The 20,152-nt window shown below is 53.5% G+C and overlaps 6 protein-coding genes across 6 annotated transcripts; 3 read left to right on the top strand and 3 right to left on the bottom strand.

Moving 5' to 3' along the window:
• Positions 1 to 68: 68 nt before the first annotated feature.
• On the bottom strand, positions 69 to 1,883 carry CTRU02_212756 (uncharacterized protein; the record flags this gene model as incomplete). Its single annotated transcript, XM_036723408.1, has 1 exon — positions 69 to 1,883. One exon carries the CDS (start codon positions 1,881 to 1,883, stop codon positions 69 to 71), a length of 1,815 nt encoding a protein of 604 aa, XP_036584683.1.
• A 538-nt stretch (positions 1,884 to 2,421) lies between these two features.
• Positions 2,422 to 4,218, bottom strand: CTRU02_212757 (ATP-dependent RNA helicase mrh4 (DEAD/DEAH box helicase); the record flags this gene model as incomplete). Its single annotated transcript, XM_036723407.1, has 1 exon — positions 2,422 to 4,218. The coding sequence occupies one exon, from the start codon at positions 4,216 to 4,218 to the stop codon at positions 2,422 to 2,424; it is 1,797 nt and encodes a 598-aa protein (XP_036584682.1).
• Positions 4,219 to 5,247: 1,029 nt separating this feature from the next.
• On the top strand, positions 5,248 to 7,443 carry CTRU02_212758 (serine threonine-protein kinase ppk6; the record flags this gene model as incomplete). Its single annotated transcript, XM_070205905.1, has 1 exon — positions 5,248 to 7,443. The coding sequence occupies one exon, from the start codon at positions 5,248 to 5,250 to the stop codon at positions 7,441 to 7,443; it is 2,196 nt and encodes a 731-aa protein (XP_070060298.1).
• Positions 7,444 to 10,827: 3,384 nt separating this feature from the next.
• CTRU02_212759 (kh domain rna-binding protein) lies at positions 10,828 to 12,069 on the top strand (the record flags this gene model as incomplete). The annotated part of the gene is made up of 3 exons (XM_036723404.1): positions 10,828 to 11,236; positions 11,293 to 11,876; positions 11,932 to 12,069. The coding sequence occupies 3 exons, from the start codon at positions 10,828 to 10,830 to the stop codon at positions 12,067 to 12,069; spliced, it is 1,131 nt and encodes a 376-aa protein (XP_036584680.1).
• A 1,477-nt stretch (positions 12,070 to 13,546) lies between these two features.
• CTRU02_212760 (UAA transporter) lies at positions 13,547 to 14,926 on the top strand (the record flags this gene model as incomplete). Its single annotated transcript, XM_036723403.1, has 3 exons — positions 13,547 to 13,755; positions 13,812 to 14,605; positions 14,694 to 14,926. The coding sequence occupies 3 exons, from the start codon at positions 13,547 to 13,549 to the stop codon at positions 14,924 to 14,926; spliced, it is 1,236 nt and encodes a 411-aa protein (XP_036584679.1).
• A 1,747-nt stretch (positions 14,927 to 16,673) lies between these two features.
• On the bottom strand, positions 16,674 to 19,034 carry CTRU02_212761 (tyrosine-protein phosphatase; the record flags this gene model as incomplete). The annotated part of the gene is made up of 1 exon (XM_070205906.1): positions 16,674 to 19,034. The coding sequence occupies one exon, from the start codon at positions 19,032 to 19,034 to the stop codon at positions 16,674 to 16,676; it is 2,361 nt and encodes a 786-aa protein (XP_070060299.1).
• Positions 19,035 to 20,152: the final 1,118 nt, after the last annotated feature.

Here is a 20,152-nt window from a genome sequence, read left to right on the forward strand (position 1 = left end):
TCATTTTGCCCCCCACCGGCGCATAAAAGTCATGCACGCTCCCAATCGACTACTCGTAGAATTTATCTTCACCGCGCATCCCGAGTCGGCGACGAGTCCTCCGTCACCTCCTCAAACTCCAGTTCCCAGCGATCAACTTCCTTGAACTTTCGCACAGCCTGCTTAAGCTCATCGGCGGTCCGGGTTGGGTCGCTGCTCTCTTGGCTATCGATCGCTTCGTCTTGGGCCGGTGCCAAGTTCTCTCCCTCGACTTCGTCTTCAACTTCAACCTGGTTCTCCTTGTCCGACAGACGGCGACTGTAGGTGCGCGTTGAAGGGCGGTTGCTTCCTGGCGTCGCCTTGGACTTCGCGACTGACGCAGTAGCCTTGCTACCGCGGGATGGAGGTCGGTTGGCTGAGCTGCGGTTGAGCGGCGTAGTCCTTGCGCGTCTAGAACGAGTGCGAGCATCAATGTATGAAAGCTCGTCATCGCCCTGGCCTAAATTAGAGGTATCGACCTCATCATCAGACTCGTCCACATCCAGTGGATCTCTGTTCTTCTTGTGGCGTCTCTGAGGAAGGAGACCAGTAAGATCCGCCGTGGTCACTTTTTTCTGCTGTTTCTTCTGCCGCGACTTGTTGCGTGTTGCAGGGAAGTTGGGTGAGTGAGTGAGAGAGGGTGGGGAAGATGCATCAGATATGTTACCGTCTCGTGTTGGTGTGGTAGGTGAGGCGCGTCGACGGCGTTGTTTGGCGAGGGTGTGAATATCAGGCCACACCCCATCATCGTCTTCCGAACCGCTGCTCTCAGGCGGAGCCATGATCTCGTCTTGGTTCGGTGTGACCGGTCGCGGAAGGTTTGATCCTCGCGTAGGGGTCAGTAACGCGGGCGAAGGCAAGTCAGAGAGCGATGAGTCACTGTCATCTGCGAGTTCAGGCTCAGGCTCAGTTCGCGATGCTTTCCCAGGACGCTCTGTCTCTTCATGGCTCTCTAAGCTCTTTCGCTTGCGGGATCTGGTGCTCGAAGCAACCGCGGCCTCTTTCTCGGGTTGCGAATCCGGTGCTAAGACCTGTTGAGATTCGGGGACTGGTTCGGCCTCGGCTTCTGAGTCTGTTTCCGCTGCAGGAGGCGGCCGTGTTCTGCGCCGGTTGTTGATAGGTGTCGATTCAGCCTCAGGATTGAAGTCCTCCTCGTCTTCATCTCCAGACTCCGGTCCTGATGATGGCTCAAGTGGGCGCTGGGCACGCTCCTTCTGTGCCGTACCCAGAATACTTGGCTCTCTCCGGCGGCGCCTGAAATTCCCGATGTTAAAGACAGAGCTGATGCCTGGTGTACTGATTCCGCGACTGCTTGGTCTGATGGGGGCGTCGTCCTTGTTGATGCTAATGCTCGGCGCGCGGCCCCGACGCCTGAAGTTGCTGACACTAAAAGTCGAGGTATCGGAGCGTGGTGCGCTCGGCGGCGCAGCGGCGGCATCATCATCGTCGTCACCCAAAGTGGTGTCAAGCCCGAACAAATCATCATCCATGTCTAAGCCAGTCGTGTCCCTCCTCTGCTGAACCGGGGTTGCGCGCGTCTTCCTTCCCGCTTCAACTGATGATTCGGATTTCTGTTGGTCCTCCTTCGCTTTGCCCTTCGTATCCTTCTCAACGTCATTGCCCTTGTCTACTGCGCGGTCTGTCTCCTTCAACGTCTGCTTCTGGCGCAAACTGGTGCTCCTCCGCAGGCGCGTGCTCGTTCCTTCCTCATGCTCCTTTCTGATAACTGAATGTTCGCGATCGCTGTGGCTGTAGATGTCACTACCCGAGGCAGGCGCAGGGCTAGACTTGTCCTCTGGCGCAGCAGCAGCCACGGCGGCGATGGCGGGGGCTTGGGTACGACGCGTTCTCCTAGGACGCGGCATGCTTGCTTTTAACCGGATTGTTGATGCTGAATCGACTACGTTATTGAAATTTATATTAGTTACGTTGTAAATGTGAGTGCGGAGGTTTAACCACGACTATAGGGCCGTGGCCAGAGGTACGGATGGCGAAGAGTCTATGATATTTTGATGTGGTGTGTGGGAGGGAAACGCTTGCAGATGGGACGCGTCGCGACTCGAACCTTCCAAGTCGCGTCCCACTCACAGATCGAAAGCAGAGCTAGCGCCACACCACAAGCCACACCACCACACTGATGCGCCTCACTGTATTTGGTCAGACACTCAAAACACAATACTGATGGCTTGTCTTGCGAGGTTTGCATGATGCAAATTGTAATTCTCATGGATCAAAAAGTATTATGGAGTTGGGTCCTCTATCTTCCACCAAGCAACACCAATTCCAAATCTATCTCAGGTATATATGCGTCCATATCCTCGTAACATGGTCCTTTTTGTTCTGGTATACAGTGTGTTTTTACATGGTGTTGTACAGAGTTATTTCAAGGGCTATGTAAGCCCATCAGATGAGTGCTTGGCCCATGAACATGCTTTCCTTAACCTCCGAAACCACATCCTTCTTGTCATCCTTTCCGACTAGCACGATGCCTCTTCCACGTCGTCCCATACGTCCAGCACGCCCCAACCGATGAATAAAGTCAATGGTAGTATGCGGCACATCGTATAGAATAACGTGGCGGACAGCGAGCGTATCAATACCTCTGGAGGCCAGGTCCGTTGCGACGATGACCTTGGTGTTGGGCAACGATCGCTTGCCTGTAACAGGAGTCTCTGGCGCCGTGGATCTCAGGGGCTCAGATGAAGTAAAAGTGGACAACATTTCTGACTGACGCTGCTCAGCGGTGTCTCTGTTCAGCGCAATTGCATCGATGCCCTTGGTTCGAAGGTACTCGGCAACCTCCGTTGTTTTTTCACGCTCGTTGACGAAGACCATGATACGACGAACATCAATTTCACCTTGAACCGGCCCTTCGTGCTTGGAGGCCTCACGGCCGATGGAGTAAATGGCGTCGGCGCATGCAAGGTTCTTATTGTTGCGATAGGGGTCTTTGACAACGTCAATGACACCGAGTTGCACACGACGGGGAATGGCGTGGAGGTTTGGTGTCGTTATACGGGTCATGTTGGGGAAGTTATTGGCGAGGTAGTTGTCAAGCCTCTTCGGAATTGTGGCAGAACAAAGAACAAACTGCTTGAGCGACGGCATAGCCCTGTCAACGATTGTTGTGGTGACAGGCGCAAAGCTTCGATCAAACAGAGAGTCGGCTTCGTCAACAATCAAATGAGTAACCTGGGACAGAACGTTGGGGTCTGAGTCGGCAATCGAGGCAAGAAGGTGAGGCGTCGCAACAACCATATCGATGCCCCGAGGCGAGTAGAGGTTGCGCTGTATTTGCGTCGCGCTGAGGTTTGCGGAAAGCTTCTCGGACTTGAACTTGACTGCATGAGAGAGCGTCTTAACCACGCGGCCAACCTGATCAACGAGTTCGGCTGAAGGAACCAGTACCACGACGCGAGGTCTGGCCATGGTAGGGTGAGGTTCGTCAAACGTTGACATCTTTTTTGATTTAGAGGCCTTTTCTCTGGCCTTCTCCTCCTCAAACCGCTTCTTGAATGCCTGGATATCGGGGTTCTGCTCCTCGGCGACCTTCAAGGCGTTAACGGCTGGAAGCAGGTACGCCAGCGTCTTGCCAGAACCTGTCTCAGCAGCAAGAAGAAAGTCTTGCCTCTTCTCGCCCCTGACCTTGAATGCACTGGATTGGCCTAGCATGGCCGGGATGGCGAGCCTCTGAACCGGCGTTGGCTTGATATCTACCATACCCCTTAGAAGATCCTCGTGGACGCCAGCCTTGACCGAAGGCAGGAGGTTGAACTGGTCAAAAGACTCATATTCTTGCATCTTGTCCTTCAGATGATTTCTCTTTCCGTATGATACACCAGCCAAAGCGCGCTGCATCTTTAAAGCTTTCCTCGAGTCGGCAGAATTCCTGTCGTCGCTTCTGCGAGGCTTGCCCGGAGCCTCATTCGACTTCGACGGGCGCGGGCGATGCGCAGCATGGGAAACTCTTGCAACTGTTTGATTCATTCCACCAAAAGGCCCCTCAACGAAGCGACGAGGCGGCTTGCCATCACGGCCTCGAGGTTGCGAGACGCTATCGGACAGAACCATCCGTGAGGGCTTTGCCTTCGTGACGGCACGGTAGGCGGCGCTCTGAGAGAACCATGGAGACGTCGTTAGTCGGGGGAACGGTTGCGGTCGACACCGGGGGCATAGCGATGCCAAAGTTCGTGGCGGCATGATGATTTTCGCTGATGGGCTGGTGCTGGGTTGATGAATGAGTGTCAAGTGCCACCCCTGGCTTGCGAATGGAAATTTTAGAGCTCAGTTTCTGAGATTTCTACACTAAAACCCCCACGTCGGCGTGGCCTAAGCTCCGTGCCGACGGCCATCTTAGCGCCACGTCAGGGGTCTATTACCAAAGTCAAATCAAGTGTCCAGTATCAAATAAGTTGAACTCGTGAAATGGACATATTTGACCGTATATTCAAAGGCACAATCGGAACCAGGAGGTTTCCCCAATGGGCTTTAGGATGTCTGCATTTCAGTAGCACTCCAGGCAACAGTACCGAGGAACCAGAATCAAGCTCCAGCCTATGAAGAACAAAAAGGATCAAAGCCAAGTGAGAGCTAGGCAGTACCTTTTTGTGGTGCTGAAAGGTTTCCAATGAACCGTTCGAGTGGTTACTTGCCACCAACTTGTGTATCCTTACATAACCGACTTTAGAGTCTAATATATACGTACGGAGATCGATAAACACCCGCATTTTCCTGCACTTGTCAGCCCCTTCTAGATGGGGACACCTTCTCGCTGGCAACGCTTTGTAGGGCTGGCAACCATCCAATTGTTTCTGCTACCAGGACGCGGTCTCGCCGACTGTCTTGGTCAAGGATCGTCCGCATACCACTGTGGCTGTGGCGTTCTGTAATGAGTTACCCGAGCTTTTTTAGGTCACTTACTCCCCTATCCTGCCGTCAAAGCCGTGCTGCCATCCCAGCCCCGTGGAACCGCATTTCAGCATTCAGCCCCATTTAGCACTCTATCCGACGAGGATGGTCCCCTATTCCAATAAGGTCAGCTATCTACGGAGCACCTAACCTCCTTTGTTCGCCCCCATTGTCGCCCGCCCAACGTCAACCCTTTTCTCCTCTCACCATCACTTTTTTTTTCCTCACCTTCACTTCTTGCTCCACCTTCTAGCAAGACAACCTTCGACAACGACGAATAACCAAAAAGCATGTGCAACCGATGGTGGTGAAACTGAAGCAATGAGCGCCGACCTCTTGGACCTCGACAGCTTCTACTCAAGCCCTCCGCAGCCGCCGCAACAGCAGCAGCAGCAACAGGGGGGCCCGTTTGGACAGCTGCCGCAACAACAGCAACGTCCGCAGCAGGTTACGGCCTCATCTACTGACCTTTTTGACTTTGCCTCATTCACCAACACCAGTGTCACCAGCAGGCCGGCAGCGGCGGTAGCATCGGCCCCGAACCAACAAACTCAGGTTCAGAATCAGACTCAGCCATGGCCGGATTTCCAGACGCAGCAACCAAGTGGTTCCGGCGTTAATGACAACAATGGAGGATGGGGCGACTTCAGCTCATTTGCTTCTGGATTCATGTCCTCTACCCCAACGCAACAGCAGTCACAGCAGCCTAAGCAGACCAAACAAGTTGCCGACGATGACGATGATTTTGGCGACTTCGAGGTTGCTGAACCTACGCCCACTCAAATGTCTTTTGTTCTCCCTCCACAGACGAACAAGGCAAGAGCATCGCCGCCGCCTAGGACCCGCGTGGCGCGGGCTTCGACGTTTGATCTCATGTCAAACAACCTTGTCAACGTCATAGACATGCCTCCGGGCTCAAGCTTGTCGCCCATTCCGAGCCCGGGCCTGCCAAGCCCGGGACTGACGTTGCAGCAGCCCAACCGGCAACCAAGCCCCGGCTCGTCAAGAACGGGTGCGGGAGCCCTTAAGCCGCCAGCTAGTCCAGGCCTTACATTCCAGACGGGCGCTGTGCCGAAGCCGCAGTCGAGCCCTAGACTTCGCGGTCAAATGCCTGATATGTCAAGGAAGACAACTCCCAAACCCTCGACGAAGACTGATTCCAATATTCTTTTTGATGCGGAGGAATTTGAGCTCCAAGGTGGACACGACGAAGACGATGATGAGTTTGGTGACTTTGAGACAGTTCAGACCCCCTTTCCCGGCGGAAACATGAGTCCAACATTGGATTCGAAGCCAAGGCAGAAAGAACAGCAACAGAAATCTCAGCCGCCTCCTTCCATGGATCTGCTTTCCCTTGACGACGATCCTCTACCTATTTCTCAGCCACAACCCAAGAAGCCGCAACTTTCATCTTTGAATCTTAACGCTCCCGTTTCGCCGTATCCTCAGGCACCCAAGAGTCCGTCTTTCCAAGAGCGCAACCCCTTTCCAGGCCTAGGACTCACCACGCCAACCTCTACAGATTTCAAAAATGACGAAAAGAAGCAGGATTCTCCCACGCCCATCACTGCCTGGCCAAGTTTTGGCCAGACCTCATCTGACAAGCCGTCCGCCACGGCTAAGAAGTCTACCATTACGTCTACCACTAATGCCAAGAAGACGCAGGTTGAGGAGGATCTTTGGGGAGATTTTGAGGACTTTCCAGACGATGGACCCTCTGTCATTGATTCTAGCAAGCCCCCTGAAAGCTGGGATTGGGATGTTGTTGACGGCGTTAAGCCGTCAACAGCCCCAGCCCCAGCCCCAACCGCCGCGAAAACAGTGACAAATCTTCTAGGCGACCCAGAGCCGACGCTGGAAACGAGCGACGACAATCCGCCGCCCATTAACATCCCCCCTCCCTCTGTTCTTCTCTCAATCTTCCCTGAGCTCCTTGAGACCGCGAACACGGCCCTCTTCAAGCCGCTAAATGGCCAGATGCCTCCGGTCAAGAAGAAGATCCTCTCCGATCCGGCCACTGTAACCTTCTTGAAGGGTTATCTCGCCCTTGCCACTGTCGCGGCTCGTGTCATCGCCGGCCGCAAGTTGCGCTGGCACCGCGACAAGTTCCTCTCACAAGGTATGGCCATTTCCGCGGCTGGCGCGAAGGGTATGAAACTTGCTGGTGTGGACAAGGCGCAGGCAGCGCGTGAAGACCGCGAGGCGGCAGATGTGGTGGGTGTGTGGAAGGAGCACGTCGGAAGGCTGCGCTCAGCAGTTGTGACGGCCAACTCGGCGCTGAAGAATGAGCAGCTCCGCGTCCCGGAGCTGAACGAGACGATCCCGGTGTCGACGGCCAAAGTTGTACCTACGGCGCCAAAGGCGTGTATAATCTGCGGCCTGAAGCGGGATGAGCGGGTGAGCAAGGTCGATTTCGAAGTCGAGGACAGCTTCGGCGAGTGGTGGGTCGAGCACTGGGGTCACCGGGCGTGCAAGAACTTCTGGATTGAACACGAGAAGCGGCTGCGGCAGAGGTGATTGGGTGTATAGAACGGGCCGTTGTAGTGACTGACGGGCATATTCAAGCGTATATACTGAACAATCATGATACCTAAAGCCTCTTGTTTCGCGTGGGTTGAGCGGCAAGTCACAGATACACACAATAAATTTGGCTCCAGCAACAGGGAATCTTTTTTTTTTTTCATCTTAGTGCTCGCCTCTATATTGGCTTAATGACATTGATACATTGTCATGTCCATCTCCCGCTCACGTTGTTAGTCGAATAACGGGATACCCCGATCGTGTCAATGGTTGCTGGCAATGCGCCACACGTTAAGCTTGGCGACCGTGGCATGACGGAACATCGGACAAGAGCTTTTCTGGCATTAGCGACTGGGTTACTGCATTGCAGACGCTACGTAAAGGTTGCTTGAGTAGGCGGTTTTCCCGTGGAGTCGCCAATGGCACGTTCCGACCCCACCACCGGGGATCTCCCTGACCAACCAATCCGGTTGACTGAGGAGATATTATCCTCAGAAACGCTGCCCATCGGCATCGTATATTTTGGGTGGAGGACCCAGATGTGACGGATGGCCGGAAACTAATAGGAAAGCGGCGGCGGCGTCATGTGGCGGCTGGGCTAGCGGGGGGTTGGAACGGGGTTTCTCCTCACTGAGGTCGTTGCCATCAGGCAATTCCCGCGAAGCCCGGATAACGGGCGGGAGTTGCAGTAGAGTTACACAACATGCAGGCCCTCTTTTCTGGCCATACCAAGGTCTTGAATATGCCATATGTGTTTACTGGTGGTGGGATGCATCCATATGAGGTGAACAGTCACGATATACGCTGCATGTGGGATTCTGAGCACTAAATGCCATTTGGCCAAAAGAGGAGAGAGAGGGAGGTTGGATTTGTCGGCTCCTTCTCGCTAAACGGTCGGCCGCGGGACGATAACCCAAACAATCGGCGTACGAATAAGGTAAAATTTGGACGGGAGCCAAGCATTCGAATGGCATGTTGGTATGGATACACGCGCTAGGAAGCACAACTGCAGCGCTGTAACGAGTGGAGAGGAGCAGCAAAGGGCCCTTGTTGATCAGGGCGTCTTGTATCCCTCGGTTGGAGGTGGGAAATGGCCAGCCACTGGAGCTTGGGACGCTCTATGCCCTCCCCATCGCTGCTCGCCGTCCTGCATCCTGCGCCTATGTGCCTGCGACAGTCCCGAGGGGGAAAGCTGTCATTGACGTGCATCTGCGACTGCGAGAACAAGTGAGCGAGCAAACTTCATGTCGCGTGTCGCAAGTCGGGCAGTCAAGGTCGTTTCGATTGGGCACTCTGGCTGGTGGATCAAGGTGCTTGCCGTTCAGAATCCCGATGCGACCAGGTCAGGCACCGTAGATCCTATAGAGACCAGCATTGCCCATCATGTTGAGAGATTCAACCCTGGAATGTAGGCCGATTCGAGACGGTCCGGAATGCTTCTTCCCTGTTGTGTGCCCTGGCGGGGATCAATCCGAAGAGGTCCATTAGCCCCAAGAGGCCGCCTAGGGACTTTCTCTCCAAAGTTTGCGGCACCCCCACCCTCGACGAGGTGTAAGTGGTGTGAGAGAGAGGGAGAACCGGAGGGAGGACATATGCCCTGGGAAAGGGCACCAAGGAGATGGGTGTAGGAGGTATTTCGCGCCTTGATGGCCGCGTTAACTGTTAGGGATCATGTGTACTTCTACCGCCGGAGAAGACAGGGCTAGAAAAGGCTTGGACGCGGCTACTGGTGTCTCGTCTTATCTCGTCCTTCATCAGTCACATCTGTGAGTGTGTGAGTGTTTGAGGGAGGGGAAGTCGCATTGGAGGGGTCTTCTTTGGCAGTGAAGCAGTAGCATCAGCAGCGGGTGTCAAAACCACCCCGAGGCAGTAGCCAAGGCGCTGGGGAAAGCTCCATCTTTGCTTGGAGGGGTCCAAGATGAGGTACGTTCTAGGTACAGCTCGGGAAGCATGTGCAGGAGGGGCAGGATACTTGCTGTGATTGTGGCCCTAGCGCCTTCCCAGGTACAGTCGCTGCACATCTCTGCGGGTCGGTACACGTGATTGACTGCTTCAGAGTGGGGCACTAGTAGTCGCCGTTGAGGTCTTGAGGCGCATCCAGCCTCTGAATCACGTACCTCCTCTGTCACTCTTCGCCAATCAAGCCCTGCAAATGGCCCAGCTTCAGCAAGAAGCTCTCCTTCAAAGCAACCCTGCGCACCTGCCTTGCAGCCCATAAAGCTATCAGTCACTAAGATTTCAACACTAAAATGATACAAGACTTCTCTTACCTGACCACACCTACCAGTAAGTACCTCCCTCCCACACTTCCACTACCAGCTTGGTGGGAAAGGAAAAAAAAAAACAACTGCGGCGCACTTTCCCTCCCGTCTTTCTGACAATTACCAACCGACTTTTCTCCCCCCAATTCTCTGCCCGCACTTCTTTTCGTCCTTCACCTCACTCTCCACGATCAACCTCACCTCTCTCCGACCCCCAACTCTCTTCTTCGCCTCTTCCACCTCACCCAAACTCTTCCACAAAACATCCTCTCTTCCGCCTCACATCTCTCTTCCTCTCCACCAACACACCCTCCTATCTCTCTTCCATCCCACTCCTCCACTTTCCCATCTACTACTCCTCACCCCTCCAGATTCCCGATCTCCTCCCCGATCCACCACCCACTCAACTCTACCCACCGACTACTGAGCACACCTGTCGCATCGCCTCACAACCTCGACCTACCAACTAACGGTTCCGACAATTCGTACTCAGGTACCATATCTACCGCTGTCCTCTTTGAGTTGCGCTTTGCGATCAACTTTTGTCCCTCCTTCTCAATTTGTGGTTTCGCACCTGCCCTCTCGGTTGCTGCCTCAAGTTGACCCCGCGCTTTCCTGATTGACAAAGCTCAGGAAAAAAATACAAGGTAATTAGCACCGCACAAAACCACCCCGCCTTGGATCACAACCCCTTCCACGTTCACCACCTCTGCGCTGCAAACTTACCTTGCCACGGCCATCCCCTTCTATGTTTTTCTTTTTCTTTTTTTTTTCATTCCTTTAAATTACGACCGCTGCCTTTCGAATTCAAGAGGTACTTCAGTTGCGCATGCATCTTCCCTTTCCCACATCTTGCTGCGACACCACAACTGGTCGCAAGTGCAGATTTGCAATGCCATAGGCCTTAGCCATGAACACATTTCCAAAGCATTATTTCTTCCACAATATTCACATCTTCGAGCAGTAGATTTTTTTAAGTCTAATTGTTTATTTAAAATGGTTCATCTTACTAACGTATATTCCCAGTTCTTTCTGATAGCTACGCGACCGATTTCGCCACGCTATCCAAGTCTTTACTCACACCTATCCTTCGACTTCTCGATATCTCAGGTCGATCAACATGTCTGCTGTTCAGGACACCATTTCCGCCAACGGCAATGAGCTTGCCGGCTCCCTTGACCACCTCAAGGTCGATGATGGCGAGCCCAGACTCGGTCCCGACGGAGAGCCCGCTCCCCGGACTGAGGAGGAGTATGCTGTTTCTCAGCTCACTCTTCGCGCCATTGTCTCTTCAAAGGAGGCTGGCGTGATCATTGGCAAGGCCGGCAAGAATGTTGCTGATCTCCGCGACGAGACCGGTGTCAAGGCTGGCGTCTCCAAGGTTGTCCAGGGCGTTCATGACCGTGTCCTCACCATCACTGGCGAGATCCAGGCCATTTCTAAGGCCTATGCTATTGTCGCGCAAGCTCTTCTCGAGGGCGCTCCTGCTATGGGCATGGGAGGCGTTGTCCAGAACAACGGCACTCACCGTACGTACCTCCTTAACGCTTATGAGTGAAAATTGTCACTAATGTTAGCCTCTTAGCCATTAAGCTTCTTATCTCTCACAACCAAATGGGCACCATCATTGGCCGCCAAGGTCTGAAGATCAAGCACATCCAGGATGTCTCTGGCGTTCGTATGGTTGCTCAGAAGGAGATGCTTCCCCAGTCTACTGAGCGAATCGTCGAGGTCCAGGGCACTCCCGATGGTATCAAGGCTGCTATCTGGGAGATTTGCAAGTGTCTCGTCGATGACTGGCAGCGTGGTACTGGCACTGTACTGTACAACCCTGTCGTCCGCACCCAGCCTGGTTCCACCAGTACCCTGGGTGGCAGCGGCAGCTACTCCTCTGCTGGCGGCCGCTCTTCCGAGTATAGCAGCCCCCGTGTCATGCGTACTGGCAACGGTGCCGACTTCAGCAACGGTGGTGCCACTCGACCCTACGGTCGTCGCTCTGATTCAGATGCTGCCTCCCGTGGCCCTCCCACCCACGACGAGAATGGAGAGGAGATTCAGACCCAGAACATCTCCATCCCCGCTGATATGGTTGGCTGCATCATTGGCCGTGCTGGCAGCAAGATCAGCGAGATCCGCAAGACTTCTGGTGCCCGTATCTCCATTGCCAAGGTAAGATGATGATATTGTGTCATTTGTTGAAGTTGTGCTAACAGTGATTCGTTAGGCCCCTCATGATGAGAGCGGCGAGCGCATGTTCACTATCATGGGTACCGCTAAGGCTAATGAGTCGGCTCTCTTCCTCTTGTACGAGAACCTTGAGGCGGAGAAGATGCGCCGCTCCCAGGCCCCGTCCTCTGAGTAAACGCATTTTCCACGTTACCTCTTTTCAGTTCGTCCCCGTTCCCACAACGAACATTGCAGACTTTGGCCGCAAGGCTTGATCTAGGGCAGTTGATTAAACAGCTGTTCCTTGGTCTGGGACTCGAAAACGCTTTTCTCTTTGCTCACTCGACGTTTCTGATTTCTGGGCCGACAAATGGTTCAGGCACACGCGAAGCACTACGTGGGTACCAGCAGGTTGTGGCCCCTCAGCTTTCACCTTTTCAGTTGTAGTCGTAATACGCGACAAATTTGCTCATTTTGGAGGAAGGGTTTTCCGGTCAATGTTTGGGCAGGCAAAAGACATCCTAGGATCCACGGATCGGGATGCTTGTATGAACTCACACGAACATAGGCAGGTGGCTAGTCATCGAAAGGTGACAGGCCATTTCATGATTCACGACGCGGGATACCTCTTCGAAGCTATGCTTCGAATGAACATTAATAATGATTATCGGCCATCGACCATCAGACATCAATGCACTCGTACCTCCACCTCCTTTTCCCCTCTTTACCTCGACTGGACCGAACGCATCTTAGTGGCCAAGTATTCCCTGCTGGTCTTGGGCTATGGGAGGGCTCTTGAACGCCTCTGGTATTGGCTTTATGACCGACACCGGGAGGATTCTAGATAGTGATACCAACCCATAGATAGGCAGACACAAATACCCCTTAGCAAGGCCGCTCAAAATGAAAATCTTTTTGGTAATGTGATGTTGAAGTAGTTTTTGTAGAAGATGTGGAAGTACATAGAAACATACAGTCACAATTTCAGTCTGTTGTCTTCATGGCACTTTGCTACGGCGAGCTGAATCCTTTTTCTGTCTGCAACCACTCTCAACAACAGGACTGCCCACTGAAATCAACCAAGCTTTTGGGCAGCAATTCGCTGTCCTCTGGGCTCAAGCTCCCATTCGGCGCAAGCATGGCAGGCCCAGGATCAGGATGCGCTCTCCTTGTGATTGGCCAATGCTGCGCGGGGTTCTGGGTACCTGTTGGCGATGCCGATCCGGAGAGGAGGCACCAGGCTGGGTTGATTCCTGATAAGGTTAGGGGCCGTTCGCAAACAGACAGTTGAGGGGACCCTGAAGAGGCTTGAGTGGAAGGGGTGAGTTCAGGGGGGGGCCGCCCAGCAGATTAAAGTGAGGTAAGGGAAGCTCCCCACCTTATTTTTAATTTGGGATAAAGCCAACCTGTCATCAGCCTAGACCTTCATCAACATCGGCGCTTCTGCCTCCGCTCACTGGCTTTCTATTTCAACTTTAGTTCTTTTCTCTCGGTGCGAAGCTGCCTCGATTGACAATCGCTTTTTATCATTTATCTTTGACTTCCCATTTGTCCTTTTCTTGACGCAAGTTTCGTTCCTTTCTGTCGTAAATACCTTTTGCTGGATCAACGCAAATTGCGACCGATAGCCCGCTCACTGACTGCACTCAGTCCGCGACACTACAACCGCAACGATGGCGCGTTCGAAGCAGGCCACGCCTATCCGACGACAGACTTCGTCCGAGTACTTCTCTAAACAAGATGTCCTCTCACGCACGCCTAGTAACGGCGCTCCAACAAAGGCCAACGGCAAGACGGCCGCCGCTGCGCCTGCGTACGCTGAGACTAAGGAAGCTGGCGCATTGCAGATCTTGATTGCCGTAGGCGGCATCTACGCCTCATTGTACGTCAACGATTTCCCACTGCTCTGTCTACAGAGATGTGACTGACCTGCCGCAGCCTGACATGGGCGTACCTGCAAGAAAAGCTCACGACGACGCCCTATGGCCCAGCCTCGAAGCCGGAAGTCTTCAAGTATCCCGTCTTCCTTAACACCATCCAGTCTCTGTTCGCCGCGACCACGGGTCTGTTATACCTATTCTACAGTTCCCGAAACGCCGCCTCCATCCCACCTGTCTTCCCCTCTCGCAAAATCTTCTGGCCTCTGGCCCTAGTCGCAGTCACATCCTCCCTCGCCTCTCCTTTCGGATATGCGAGTCTGAGCCACATCGACTATATAACCTTCCTCCTCGCCAAGTCATGCAAGCTGGTGCCTGTGATGCTACTCCACACGACACTGTTTGGCAAGCGATATCCTCTGTACAAATATCTCGTTGTGGCGGGTGTCACTGCTGGTGTCGCAGTGTTCACGCTGCATTCCGGAAGCAAGAAGAAGAAGTCTGTAGTCAACCCGGATGCGAACATGCCGTGGGGCATGCTGTTGCTGTCCATCAACCTGCTCTTCGACGGTCTCACCAATAGCACCCAGGACTACATCTTCAGCACGTTCAAGGGCTACACCGGGCCGCAGATGATGTGCGCCAACAACCTCATGAGCACCGCCGTCACGCTCGGATATCTCCTCCTGAGCCCCTGGTTGGTGCACACTGGACTGGGTGAATATCTTGGTATGGACGTTGCAGGCAACGCTGGGGAGCTGAAGGCCGCACTCGGATTCATGGCGAGATACCCTGCGGTCTGGTGGGATGTGCTAGGCTTTGCCGCGTGCGGTGCTGTAGGACAGGTCTTCATCTGTGAGTTGTTCCTCTCTCTTCTCACTCACATACACATACATTTAGTTGTATGTTCTTTTCAAGTTTCGGACTATCTAACTGATCACAGTCTACACCCTTTCTACTTTCTCTTCCGTTCTCCTCGTTACAGTCACTGTCACCCGCAAGATGGTCACAATGGCCCTTTCCGTCTTCGCCTTCGGCCACAGCCTTTCCAACATGCAGTGGCTCGGCGTGTCTCTTGTCTTTGGTGCCATCGGTGCGGAAGCCCGCATTGCGACCAAGGAGAAGCAGGCCAAGGAAGCCGCGAAGCGTGCCGCCGCCGCCGGTAAGACGCAGTAGATTGCATTCTCGCCCGCCGCCTTACTTTTTATTTCATCCGTTGCACCCAATTGTCATCTCCATCTCTCGCATGTCTGCTCTTCCGTCTATCTATCGGCAAAGCATTATCACATTGAAGAGTTCTGTCATGCAACGCAGCCAATTAAGAGACAGGGAACCAGAAGATGGGGATATGAAGAGGAGTGTTTGCCGTCTACTCTGAATCTCTCAATATTGCGCACACATCGACGGATAATGTATTTCCTGTTCAGTTTTCAAAAAAAGAACCCCTTTTGAGATATCCAACCGGTTTTGTTTTCTTTTCTTTTTTCTTTTTTTTTGATCCCCCCTAAGTGGCGTTGTATACATAAAAATATATATATACACATGTACATGACCCAATAAGTGGTCTGTCCGGCGTTCGGCGGCGGTTCATCAGATAGATTACGCTAAGTCCATGGACTTGGGATATCAAATTCAACTTCATCGCATCGTCATGTTCTCCGTCGTGATGGTGTCCAGAGCTTTTGTGGATCCAGGTCGTGGTATGCATGTGCGTAGTAGGCGTTATAATAGTGAACAACTCCTATGCTTGAACATCTCATAGTAGTAGTAGTAGAGTCCTTTGGCTGAATCCATTGCTGCTGCTGCACGGCTTCAAAACTTGTTCAAAGTACTGTCTCTACACACGTTCATCGTGCGTTCCTTTCTGAAATCACGTTCGTGTATTACATTCACCAATGTTCTCCAATCACAACGCAGGAACCAGAACTTTTTTTAACTGACACACTTTCAAGTGCGTTTTCTCATTTTTCAAGTCATCTACCACTCCTTAGGGCCATGCAGTCATGGTATCCTCATCTCATCCCTCTCCCCTGGACTCCTTATGCATATGGGCGGTTATCATCCGTAGATGAACCGCAGTACAAAGAAAAGAGAAAAAAAAAAAAAAAGTAAACTGAAAACCCGAAAATGACCCAACAAGACTTAAAGGGCGTCCGGTTCTTTTTTTCGGGAATGCACGACGACCGTTTCCTCTCCAAGCAAGCCAGTCCCCCGTAGGGTATAAAACAACATGGCCTTCGTGAGATACCTGTGTGCCTGATACCCTCCCCAACTCCCAAAGCGAACAAAATGTGTTGCGTGAAAACGACGGCGAGAACAAAACAAGAATAAAATAATGATGGCCGAACCCCTTTCCTTGCCCTTTCCGTGTCCAAATGGGTTGGAAGTCCCACGTTTTCGTTCCTATATATCGCGCCCAGGGGATTCGATTCTAGATTACACATTTCGGTTTATGGTAGTAAAGTACGTTTTGCTTAGTGCTTCGTGACGAAACCAACCGCCAGTTCGCCACTCGCTGCTCTCTGAAAAGAAGGCTCTCAAAAAAAGACAAATGAAATGCCGGCTAAATGATCGCTAGACTTCTGGAGTTTTGTAATCGGTTGTCGACGAGGTCAATGGAGTCGTCGGCAGTGCTCGGAAGCGTGATTCCCAGCCAAGGCCCTTGTGTTTCCAGAACGGTTTTACGCCTGCAAATGCCATGTTGACGCTCAGCGTGAAGAGAAATAAACCCTGGCTTATTTAGTGCGCACTTGTTTCGGATGCTGGCCGCAACCTCGTGTTGACTCACGCCATCAACTTCGCTGCGTCGCTGCGTGATGACCAAGATGAAATTGGCCGCCCTAGTCCGACCGAGTAACGCCGAATTAGTCCAATTCCGCGGGCTTGGTGCTAGTCGCTAGTGGCGGTGTGTCCCGCACTGCGGTCATAGCAGCTCATCAATAGACCTCACAATTGGCGTTTCACCTCTTGTAGGCGGACTTCGTGGGTCGGCAACTTGAGTGGGGCGTCCAAAGGGGAAAAAAGGATCCCTGGGGAACATTGTCTCTCGAGGCGAGAACAGACCTTCGCTAGGAGTTGGCGGCACTTCAACAAATCGCATACCAGCGAATTCGCTGTAAGAGCCGTGCAGCGGATTGTTCGTCATTGTCTCGGCTCTCGGCGACATAAGTGCCGCATCGCTAGGTAGCGCAACTGCGACGTGCTGTTCTTTTGATTGCTTAGGCAGCTTTTCCTCCGCTTCGTGCTCTTGTGACGGGCCCAGGTTCAAGCTTGAGAACCCAAAACCTGCGGAGGGTCCAAATCGGTGTGCACCAAATCCAGGTGAAGGAGGAGGACCAGGCGACGGTGGCGGCTTTGCGAAAAAAGACGAAGATGATGCAAAGCCAGTATCAGAGGGAGGCGGGTTAAGCTGCGGAAGCAATCGATCGATATCAAATTTGCCAAATCTTGCAGAGTTGCTCTCGCTTTCTGAGCATGAGAAGCTCGATGGTGCTGATGAGGGACCAGGTGATATTGGCTGGCTAGCAGGCGTCGACAGACCACGAGCCCGAGTGGGACTGCCTCTCTTCGGGCTCGAGTTCCCAGAGCTGCCCTCATTCTCTCCTGGCAGGGGGGCTGTCATGGGCTCCTTGGGCGTCGTGTCGATGGCAGCATCCGCAGACAGTGTCAAGCGGTGCTTGGTGGGGCTGCGTCCAGTTCGCGGACGGAAGGCTGATCCGGGAGGAGCTTTCTTCTTCGAGACCTGCTTTTGAAAGTCCTGCAAGCAGTACATGAGCTTCATATTGGGGCTGATCCATCTGCTCTTTTCCTGCGCCGCGTAGTAGGCATCATTAACGCTGAGGTCGGAATTCCGGTAAAGGCCGTAGGCGATGATGAGACTGGCAGATCGACTTGCGCCTTGTTGGCAGTGGACGAGAACCTTCTTGCCCTCCTTTGTTCGCGCCTCGATAGTTTCGCATAGATGCATGAGATCCTGCGCGATATCTGTGTTATGATCCCAGGGCATGTGAATGTACTCTGGGCGCTTGATCGAGAATGACATTGCCTTGGGGGTTGTCGGGGTCTCGGACTTTCCCTCGGTGGGAAACTCGAATGCCGTGGAAAAGCTGGCAGTTGACACAGCAGTGTCGGGGATGGGGCTTAGGACGGCAGGGGAGTCCATCATTTGCACATCAGGCTTTGGCAGCAATGAGAACGGGTTGTTTACTTCCCGCGCGACATTGATAACAGTGTCAAACTTCGAGGCCTCCTCCGCTGTCGGCTCTAGGTAGAGATAGACGTTGTCTTCGTAGATGGCAATCGGACCATCCGGATAACCGGGAGTCTTCTGGTCCTCGTTATTTTCGTGCTCGTGGTACGGCTCGAAATCGAGCGCAGCGCGGCTGGCGAGCTGCGTCCTGATCGGGGAGTCCTCTTCGACGATGGTAGTATCGAAGGAGGAACCGACACCTGTCTTTGTTGGCCTCAACAGCTCCGACAAACCCGACTCATTGCGCTCCAACACCTTGGGGAAGGTCATACCACCTGGAGGACCGAATGTTGCCGACTTCAAGGAGGGCAGCATGTGGGGGGAGGAAGTCGAGTGCTTCAAAGCACGTCTCTGCATGATCGGGGCCATTCCAGGCGTGCCTGGGACCTCCAAAGTATTCCGCATGACAAGATCGGAAGTCTTGGTGTTGAGGCTCAATTGACTAGGCTTGCGCTTCATTGCCGGGATTGTAGGCTTGATGAAAGAGGGCGATGCGGGCTCAGACACGAGCGTTGTAGCGGTGTTGCCCATGAAAGGCGGCTGGATAGACAGACCCTTCATGTTCTTTGGGCGGCGCGGCGAAGGAGACGTCATTGGCCGGCCGAAGCTCGAGGTGTCCGACACCGTGAGGGTGTTCATGGAGGACATTGGGGGGAGAGCGCCGAAGGAGGTTGCCGGGAAGGAGGACAGAGGGATGAGATTGACAGGTGAGTCTGGGGACGAGGAAGGCGACGGGTCTGACAATGGGGAGGAATCACTTGTGGACAGCGTTGTTGTGGGAGATGACTCTGCAGACTCGGATGCCTGGGTAGAAGTGCTGTCGTGGTGCTTGTGCGTGGGATCCGAAGGTATTGTCGGTCGGAGGTGTTGGACGGGGTTGCCCAACGGCTTTCCAGCGGCCTCCATCTCAATCAACTTGGGGTCGACGAGGGTGACGGTTTCCTGGGCGGCGATTGTCTCGGCGTCGAGATCGAAGACTGACATGAAAGAGGGGATTTGATCCTCGTAGATCCGTCTTGCCGCTGCTGACGGCATGGTTTTGTGCACCTTGGGAATTGGCTGCCCAAATCCCTTCTCTCTTTCTCTCCTCTTGCGCGACGGAAACGTGTTGGCGGCGGTCTCGGGCGACGAGACTGAGAGGGCCGAGAGGGGCACCGTTGGCGAAATAGTTAAAGAAATGATGGCGTTTTGTTGGTGAAAGAGCGTAATCGCGGGTTGTTCAAGAAATCGAAGAGGATGTTAGATCGGAGGACAGCGCTGCTGAATCCCGTCACTGCTTGGTGTTTTTTGTTTTCCTTTTCCTCCGCGGGGTGGTTGGTTGGTTAAGTGGTTGTAGAGGTCCAGTCTCGGAAGGACCGAAGTATGTTTCTATGCTCACTTCCTCCTCGTACTCGGGGTGGTACCGGATAGAGACCGCAGCAGGACCAGGTGACCAGGCTTCGCGACAAGAACGGGGTCGGTAGGCGGGGGCGGTTACTCGTATGCGGCGGGGGGCCTGGCGTAGTGTTTTTTTGGGAAGTTGTCGTGTTCAAGTACAAGAGAAGTAGAGGATGCAGGAGCAGAAAAGGTAATAGTAGCAGTAAAGGTAGGCAAGGCAAGTTGGTAGAGAGAAGAATGGGGTGGGAGTGAGAGAGAAAACAATGGCTACTGGACACGACGAAAACGGCGGCTCGTGGTTAGCACATGCTGTAGGAGAAGAATATGTGTGGCACCGTCAAAACGGAAGCATTGGACAAGGCGGGTAAAAGGGAAAAGGGTTGGCTGGCAGCAGAAAGCGTGAAGCGCCGGAACAGAATTGGGAGAGGAGGTGAAGAGGCAAAGAAATCGGAATGGGGAGGGGAGTGGGTGGAAGTAGTTGAAAATCGAATGGAAGGATTCGAGAGGTGGCAGAGAAGAGGAGACGGAGTGGGAGGCAGTAGGAAGGGATTGGTTTGGTTTGGGAACGACGCAGGCGCAGGCACAGGCGTAGGCGACTGGAGAGAATGGGCTCGTCGACGAGGGCAACTGACTGGGCTGGGTCTGGCCTGGAGATGCTGGCCTGGAAGTCAACGGGTGGTGGGAGGGTCCCCCAGGGCACCAGGGCACCAGGGTTAGTTGCTGGCTGAGATGACCGGGGTAGGGGTCCTTCTCTGGGCTGCTAGTGGCTCCCGCAA

Source organism: Colletotrichum truncatum, assembly GCF_014235925.2.
Source record: "Colletotrichum truncatum strain CMES1059 chromosome Unknown Contig_0009, whole genome shotgun sequence".
NCBI classification, from domain to species: Eukaryota; Fungi; Ascomycota; class Sordariomycetes; order Glomerellales; family Glomerellaceae; genus Colletotrichum; species Colletotrichum truncatum.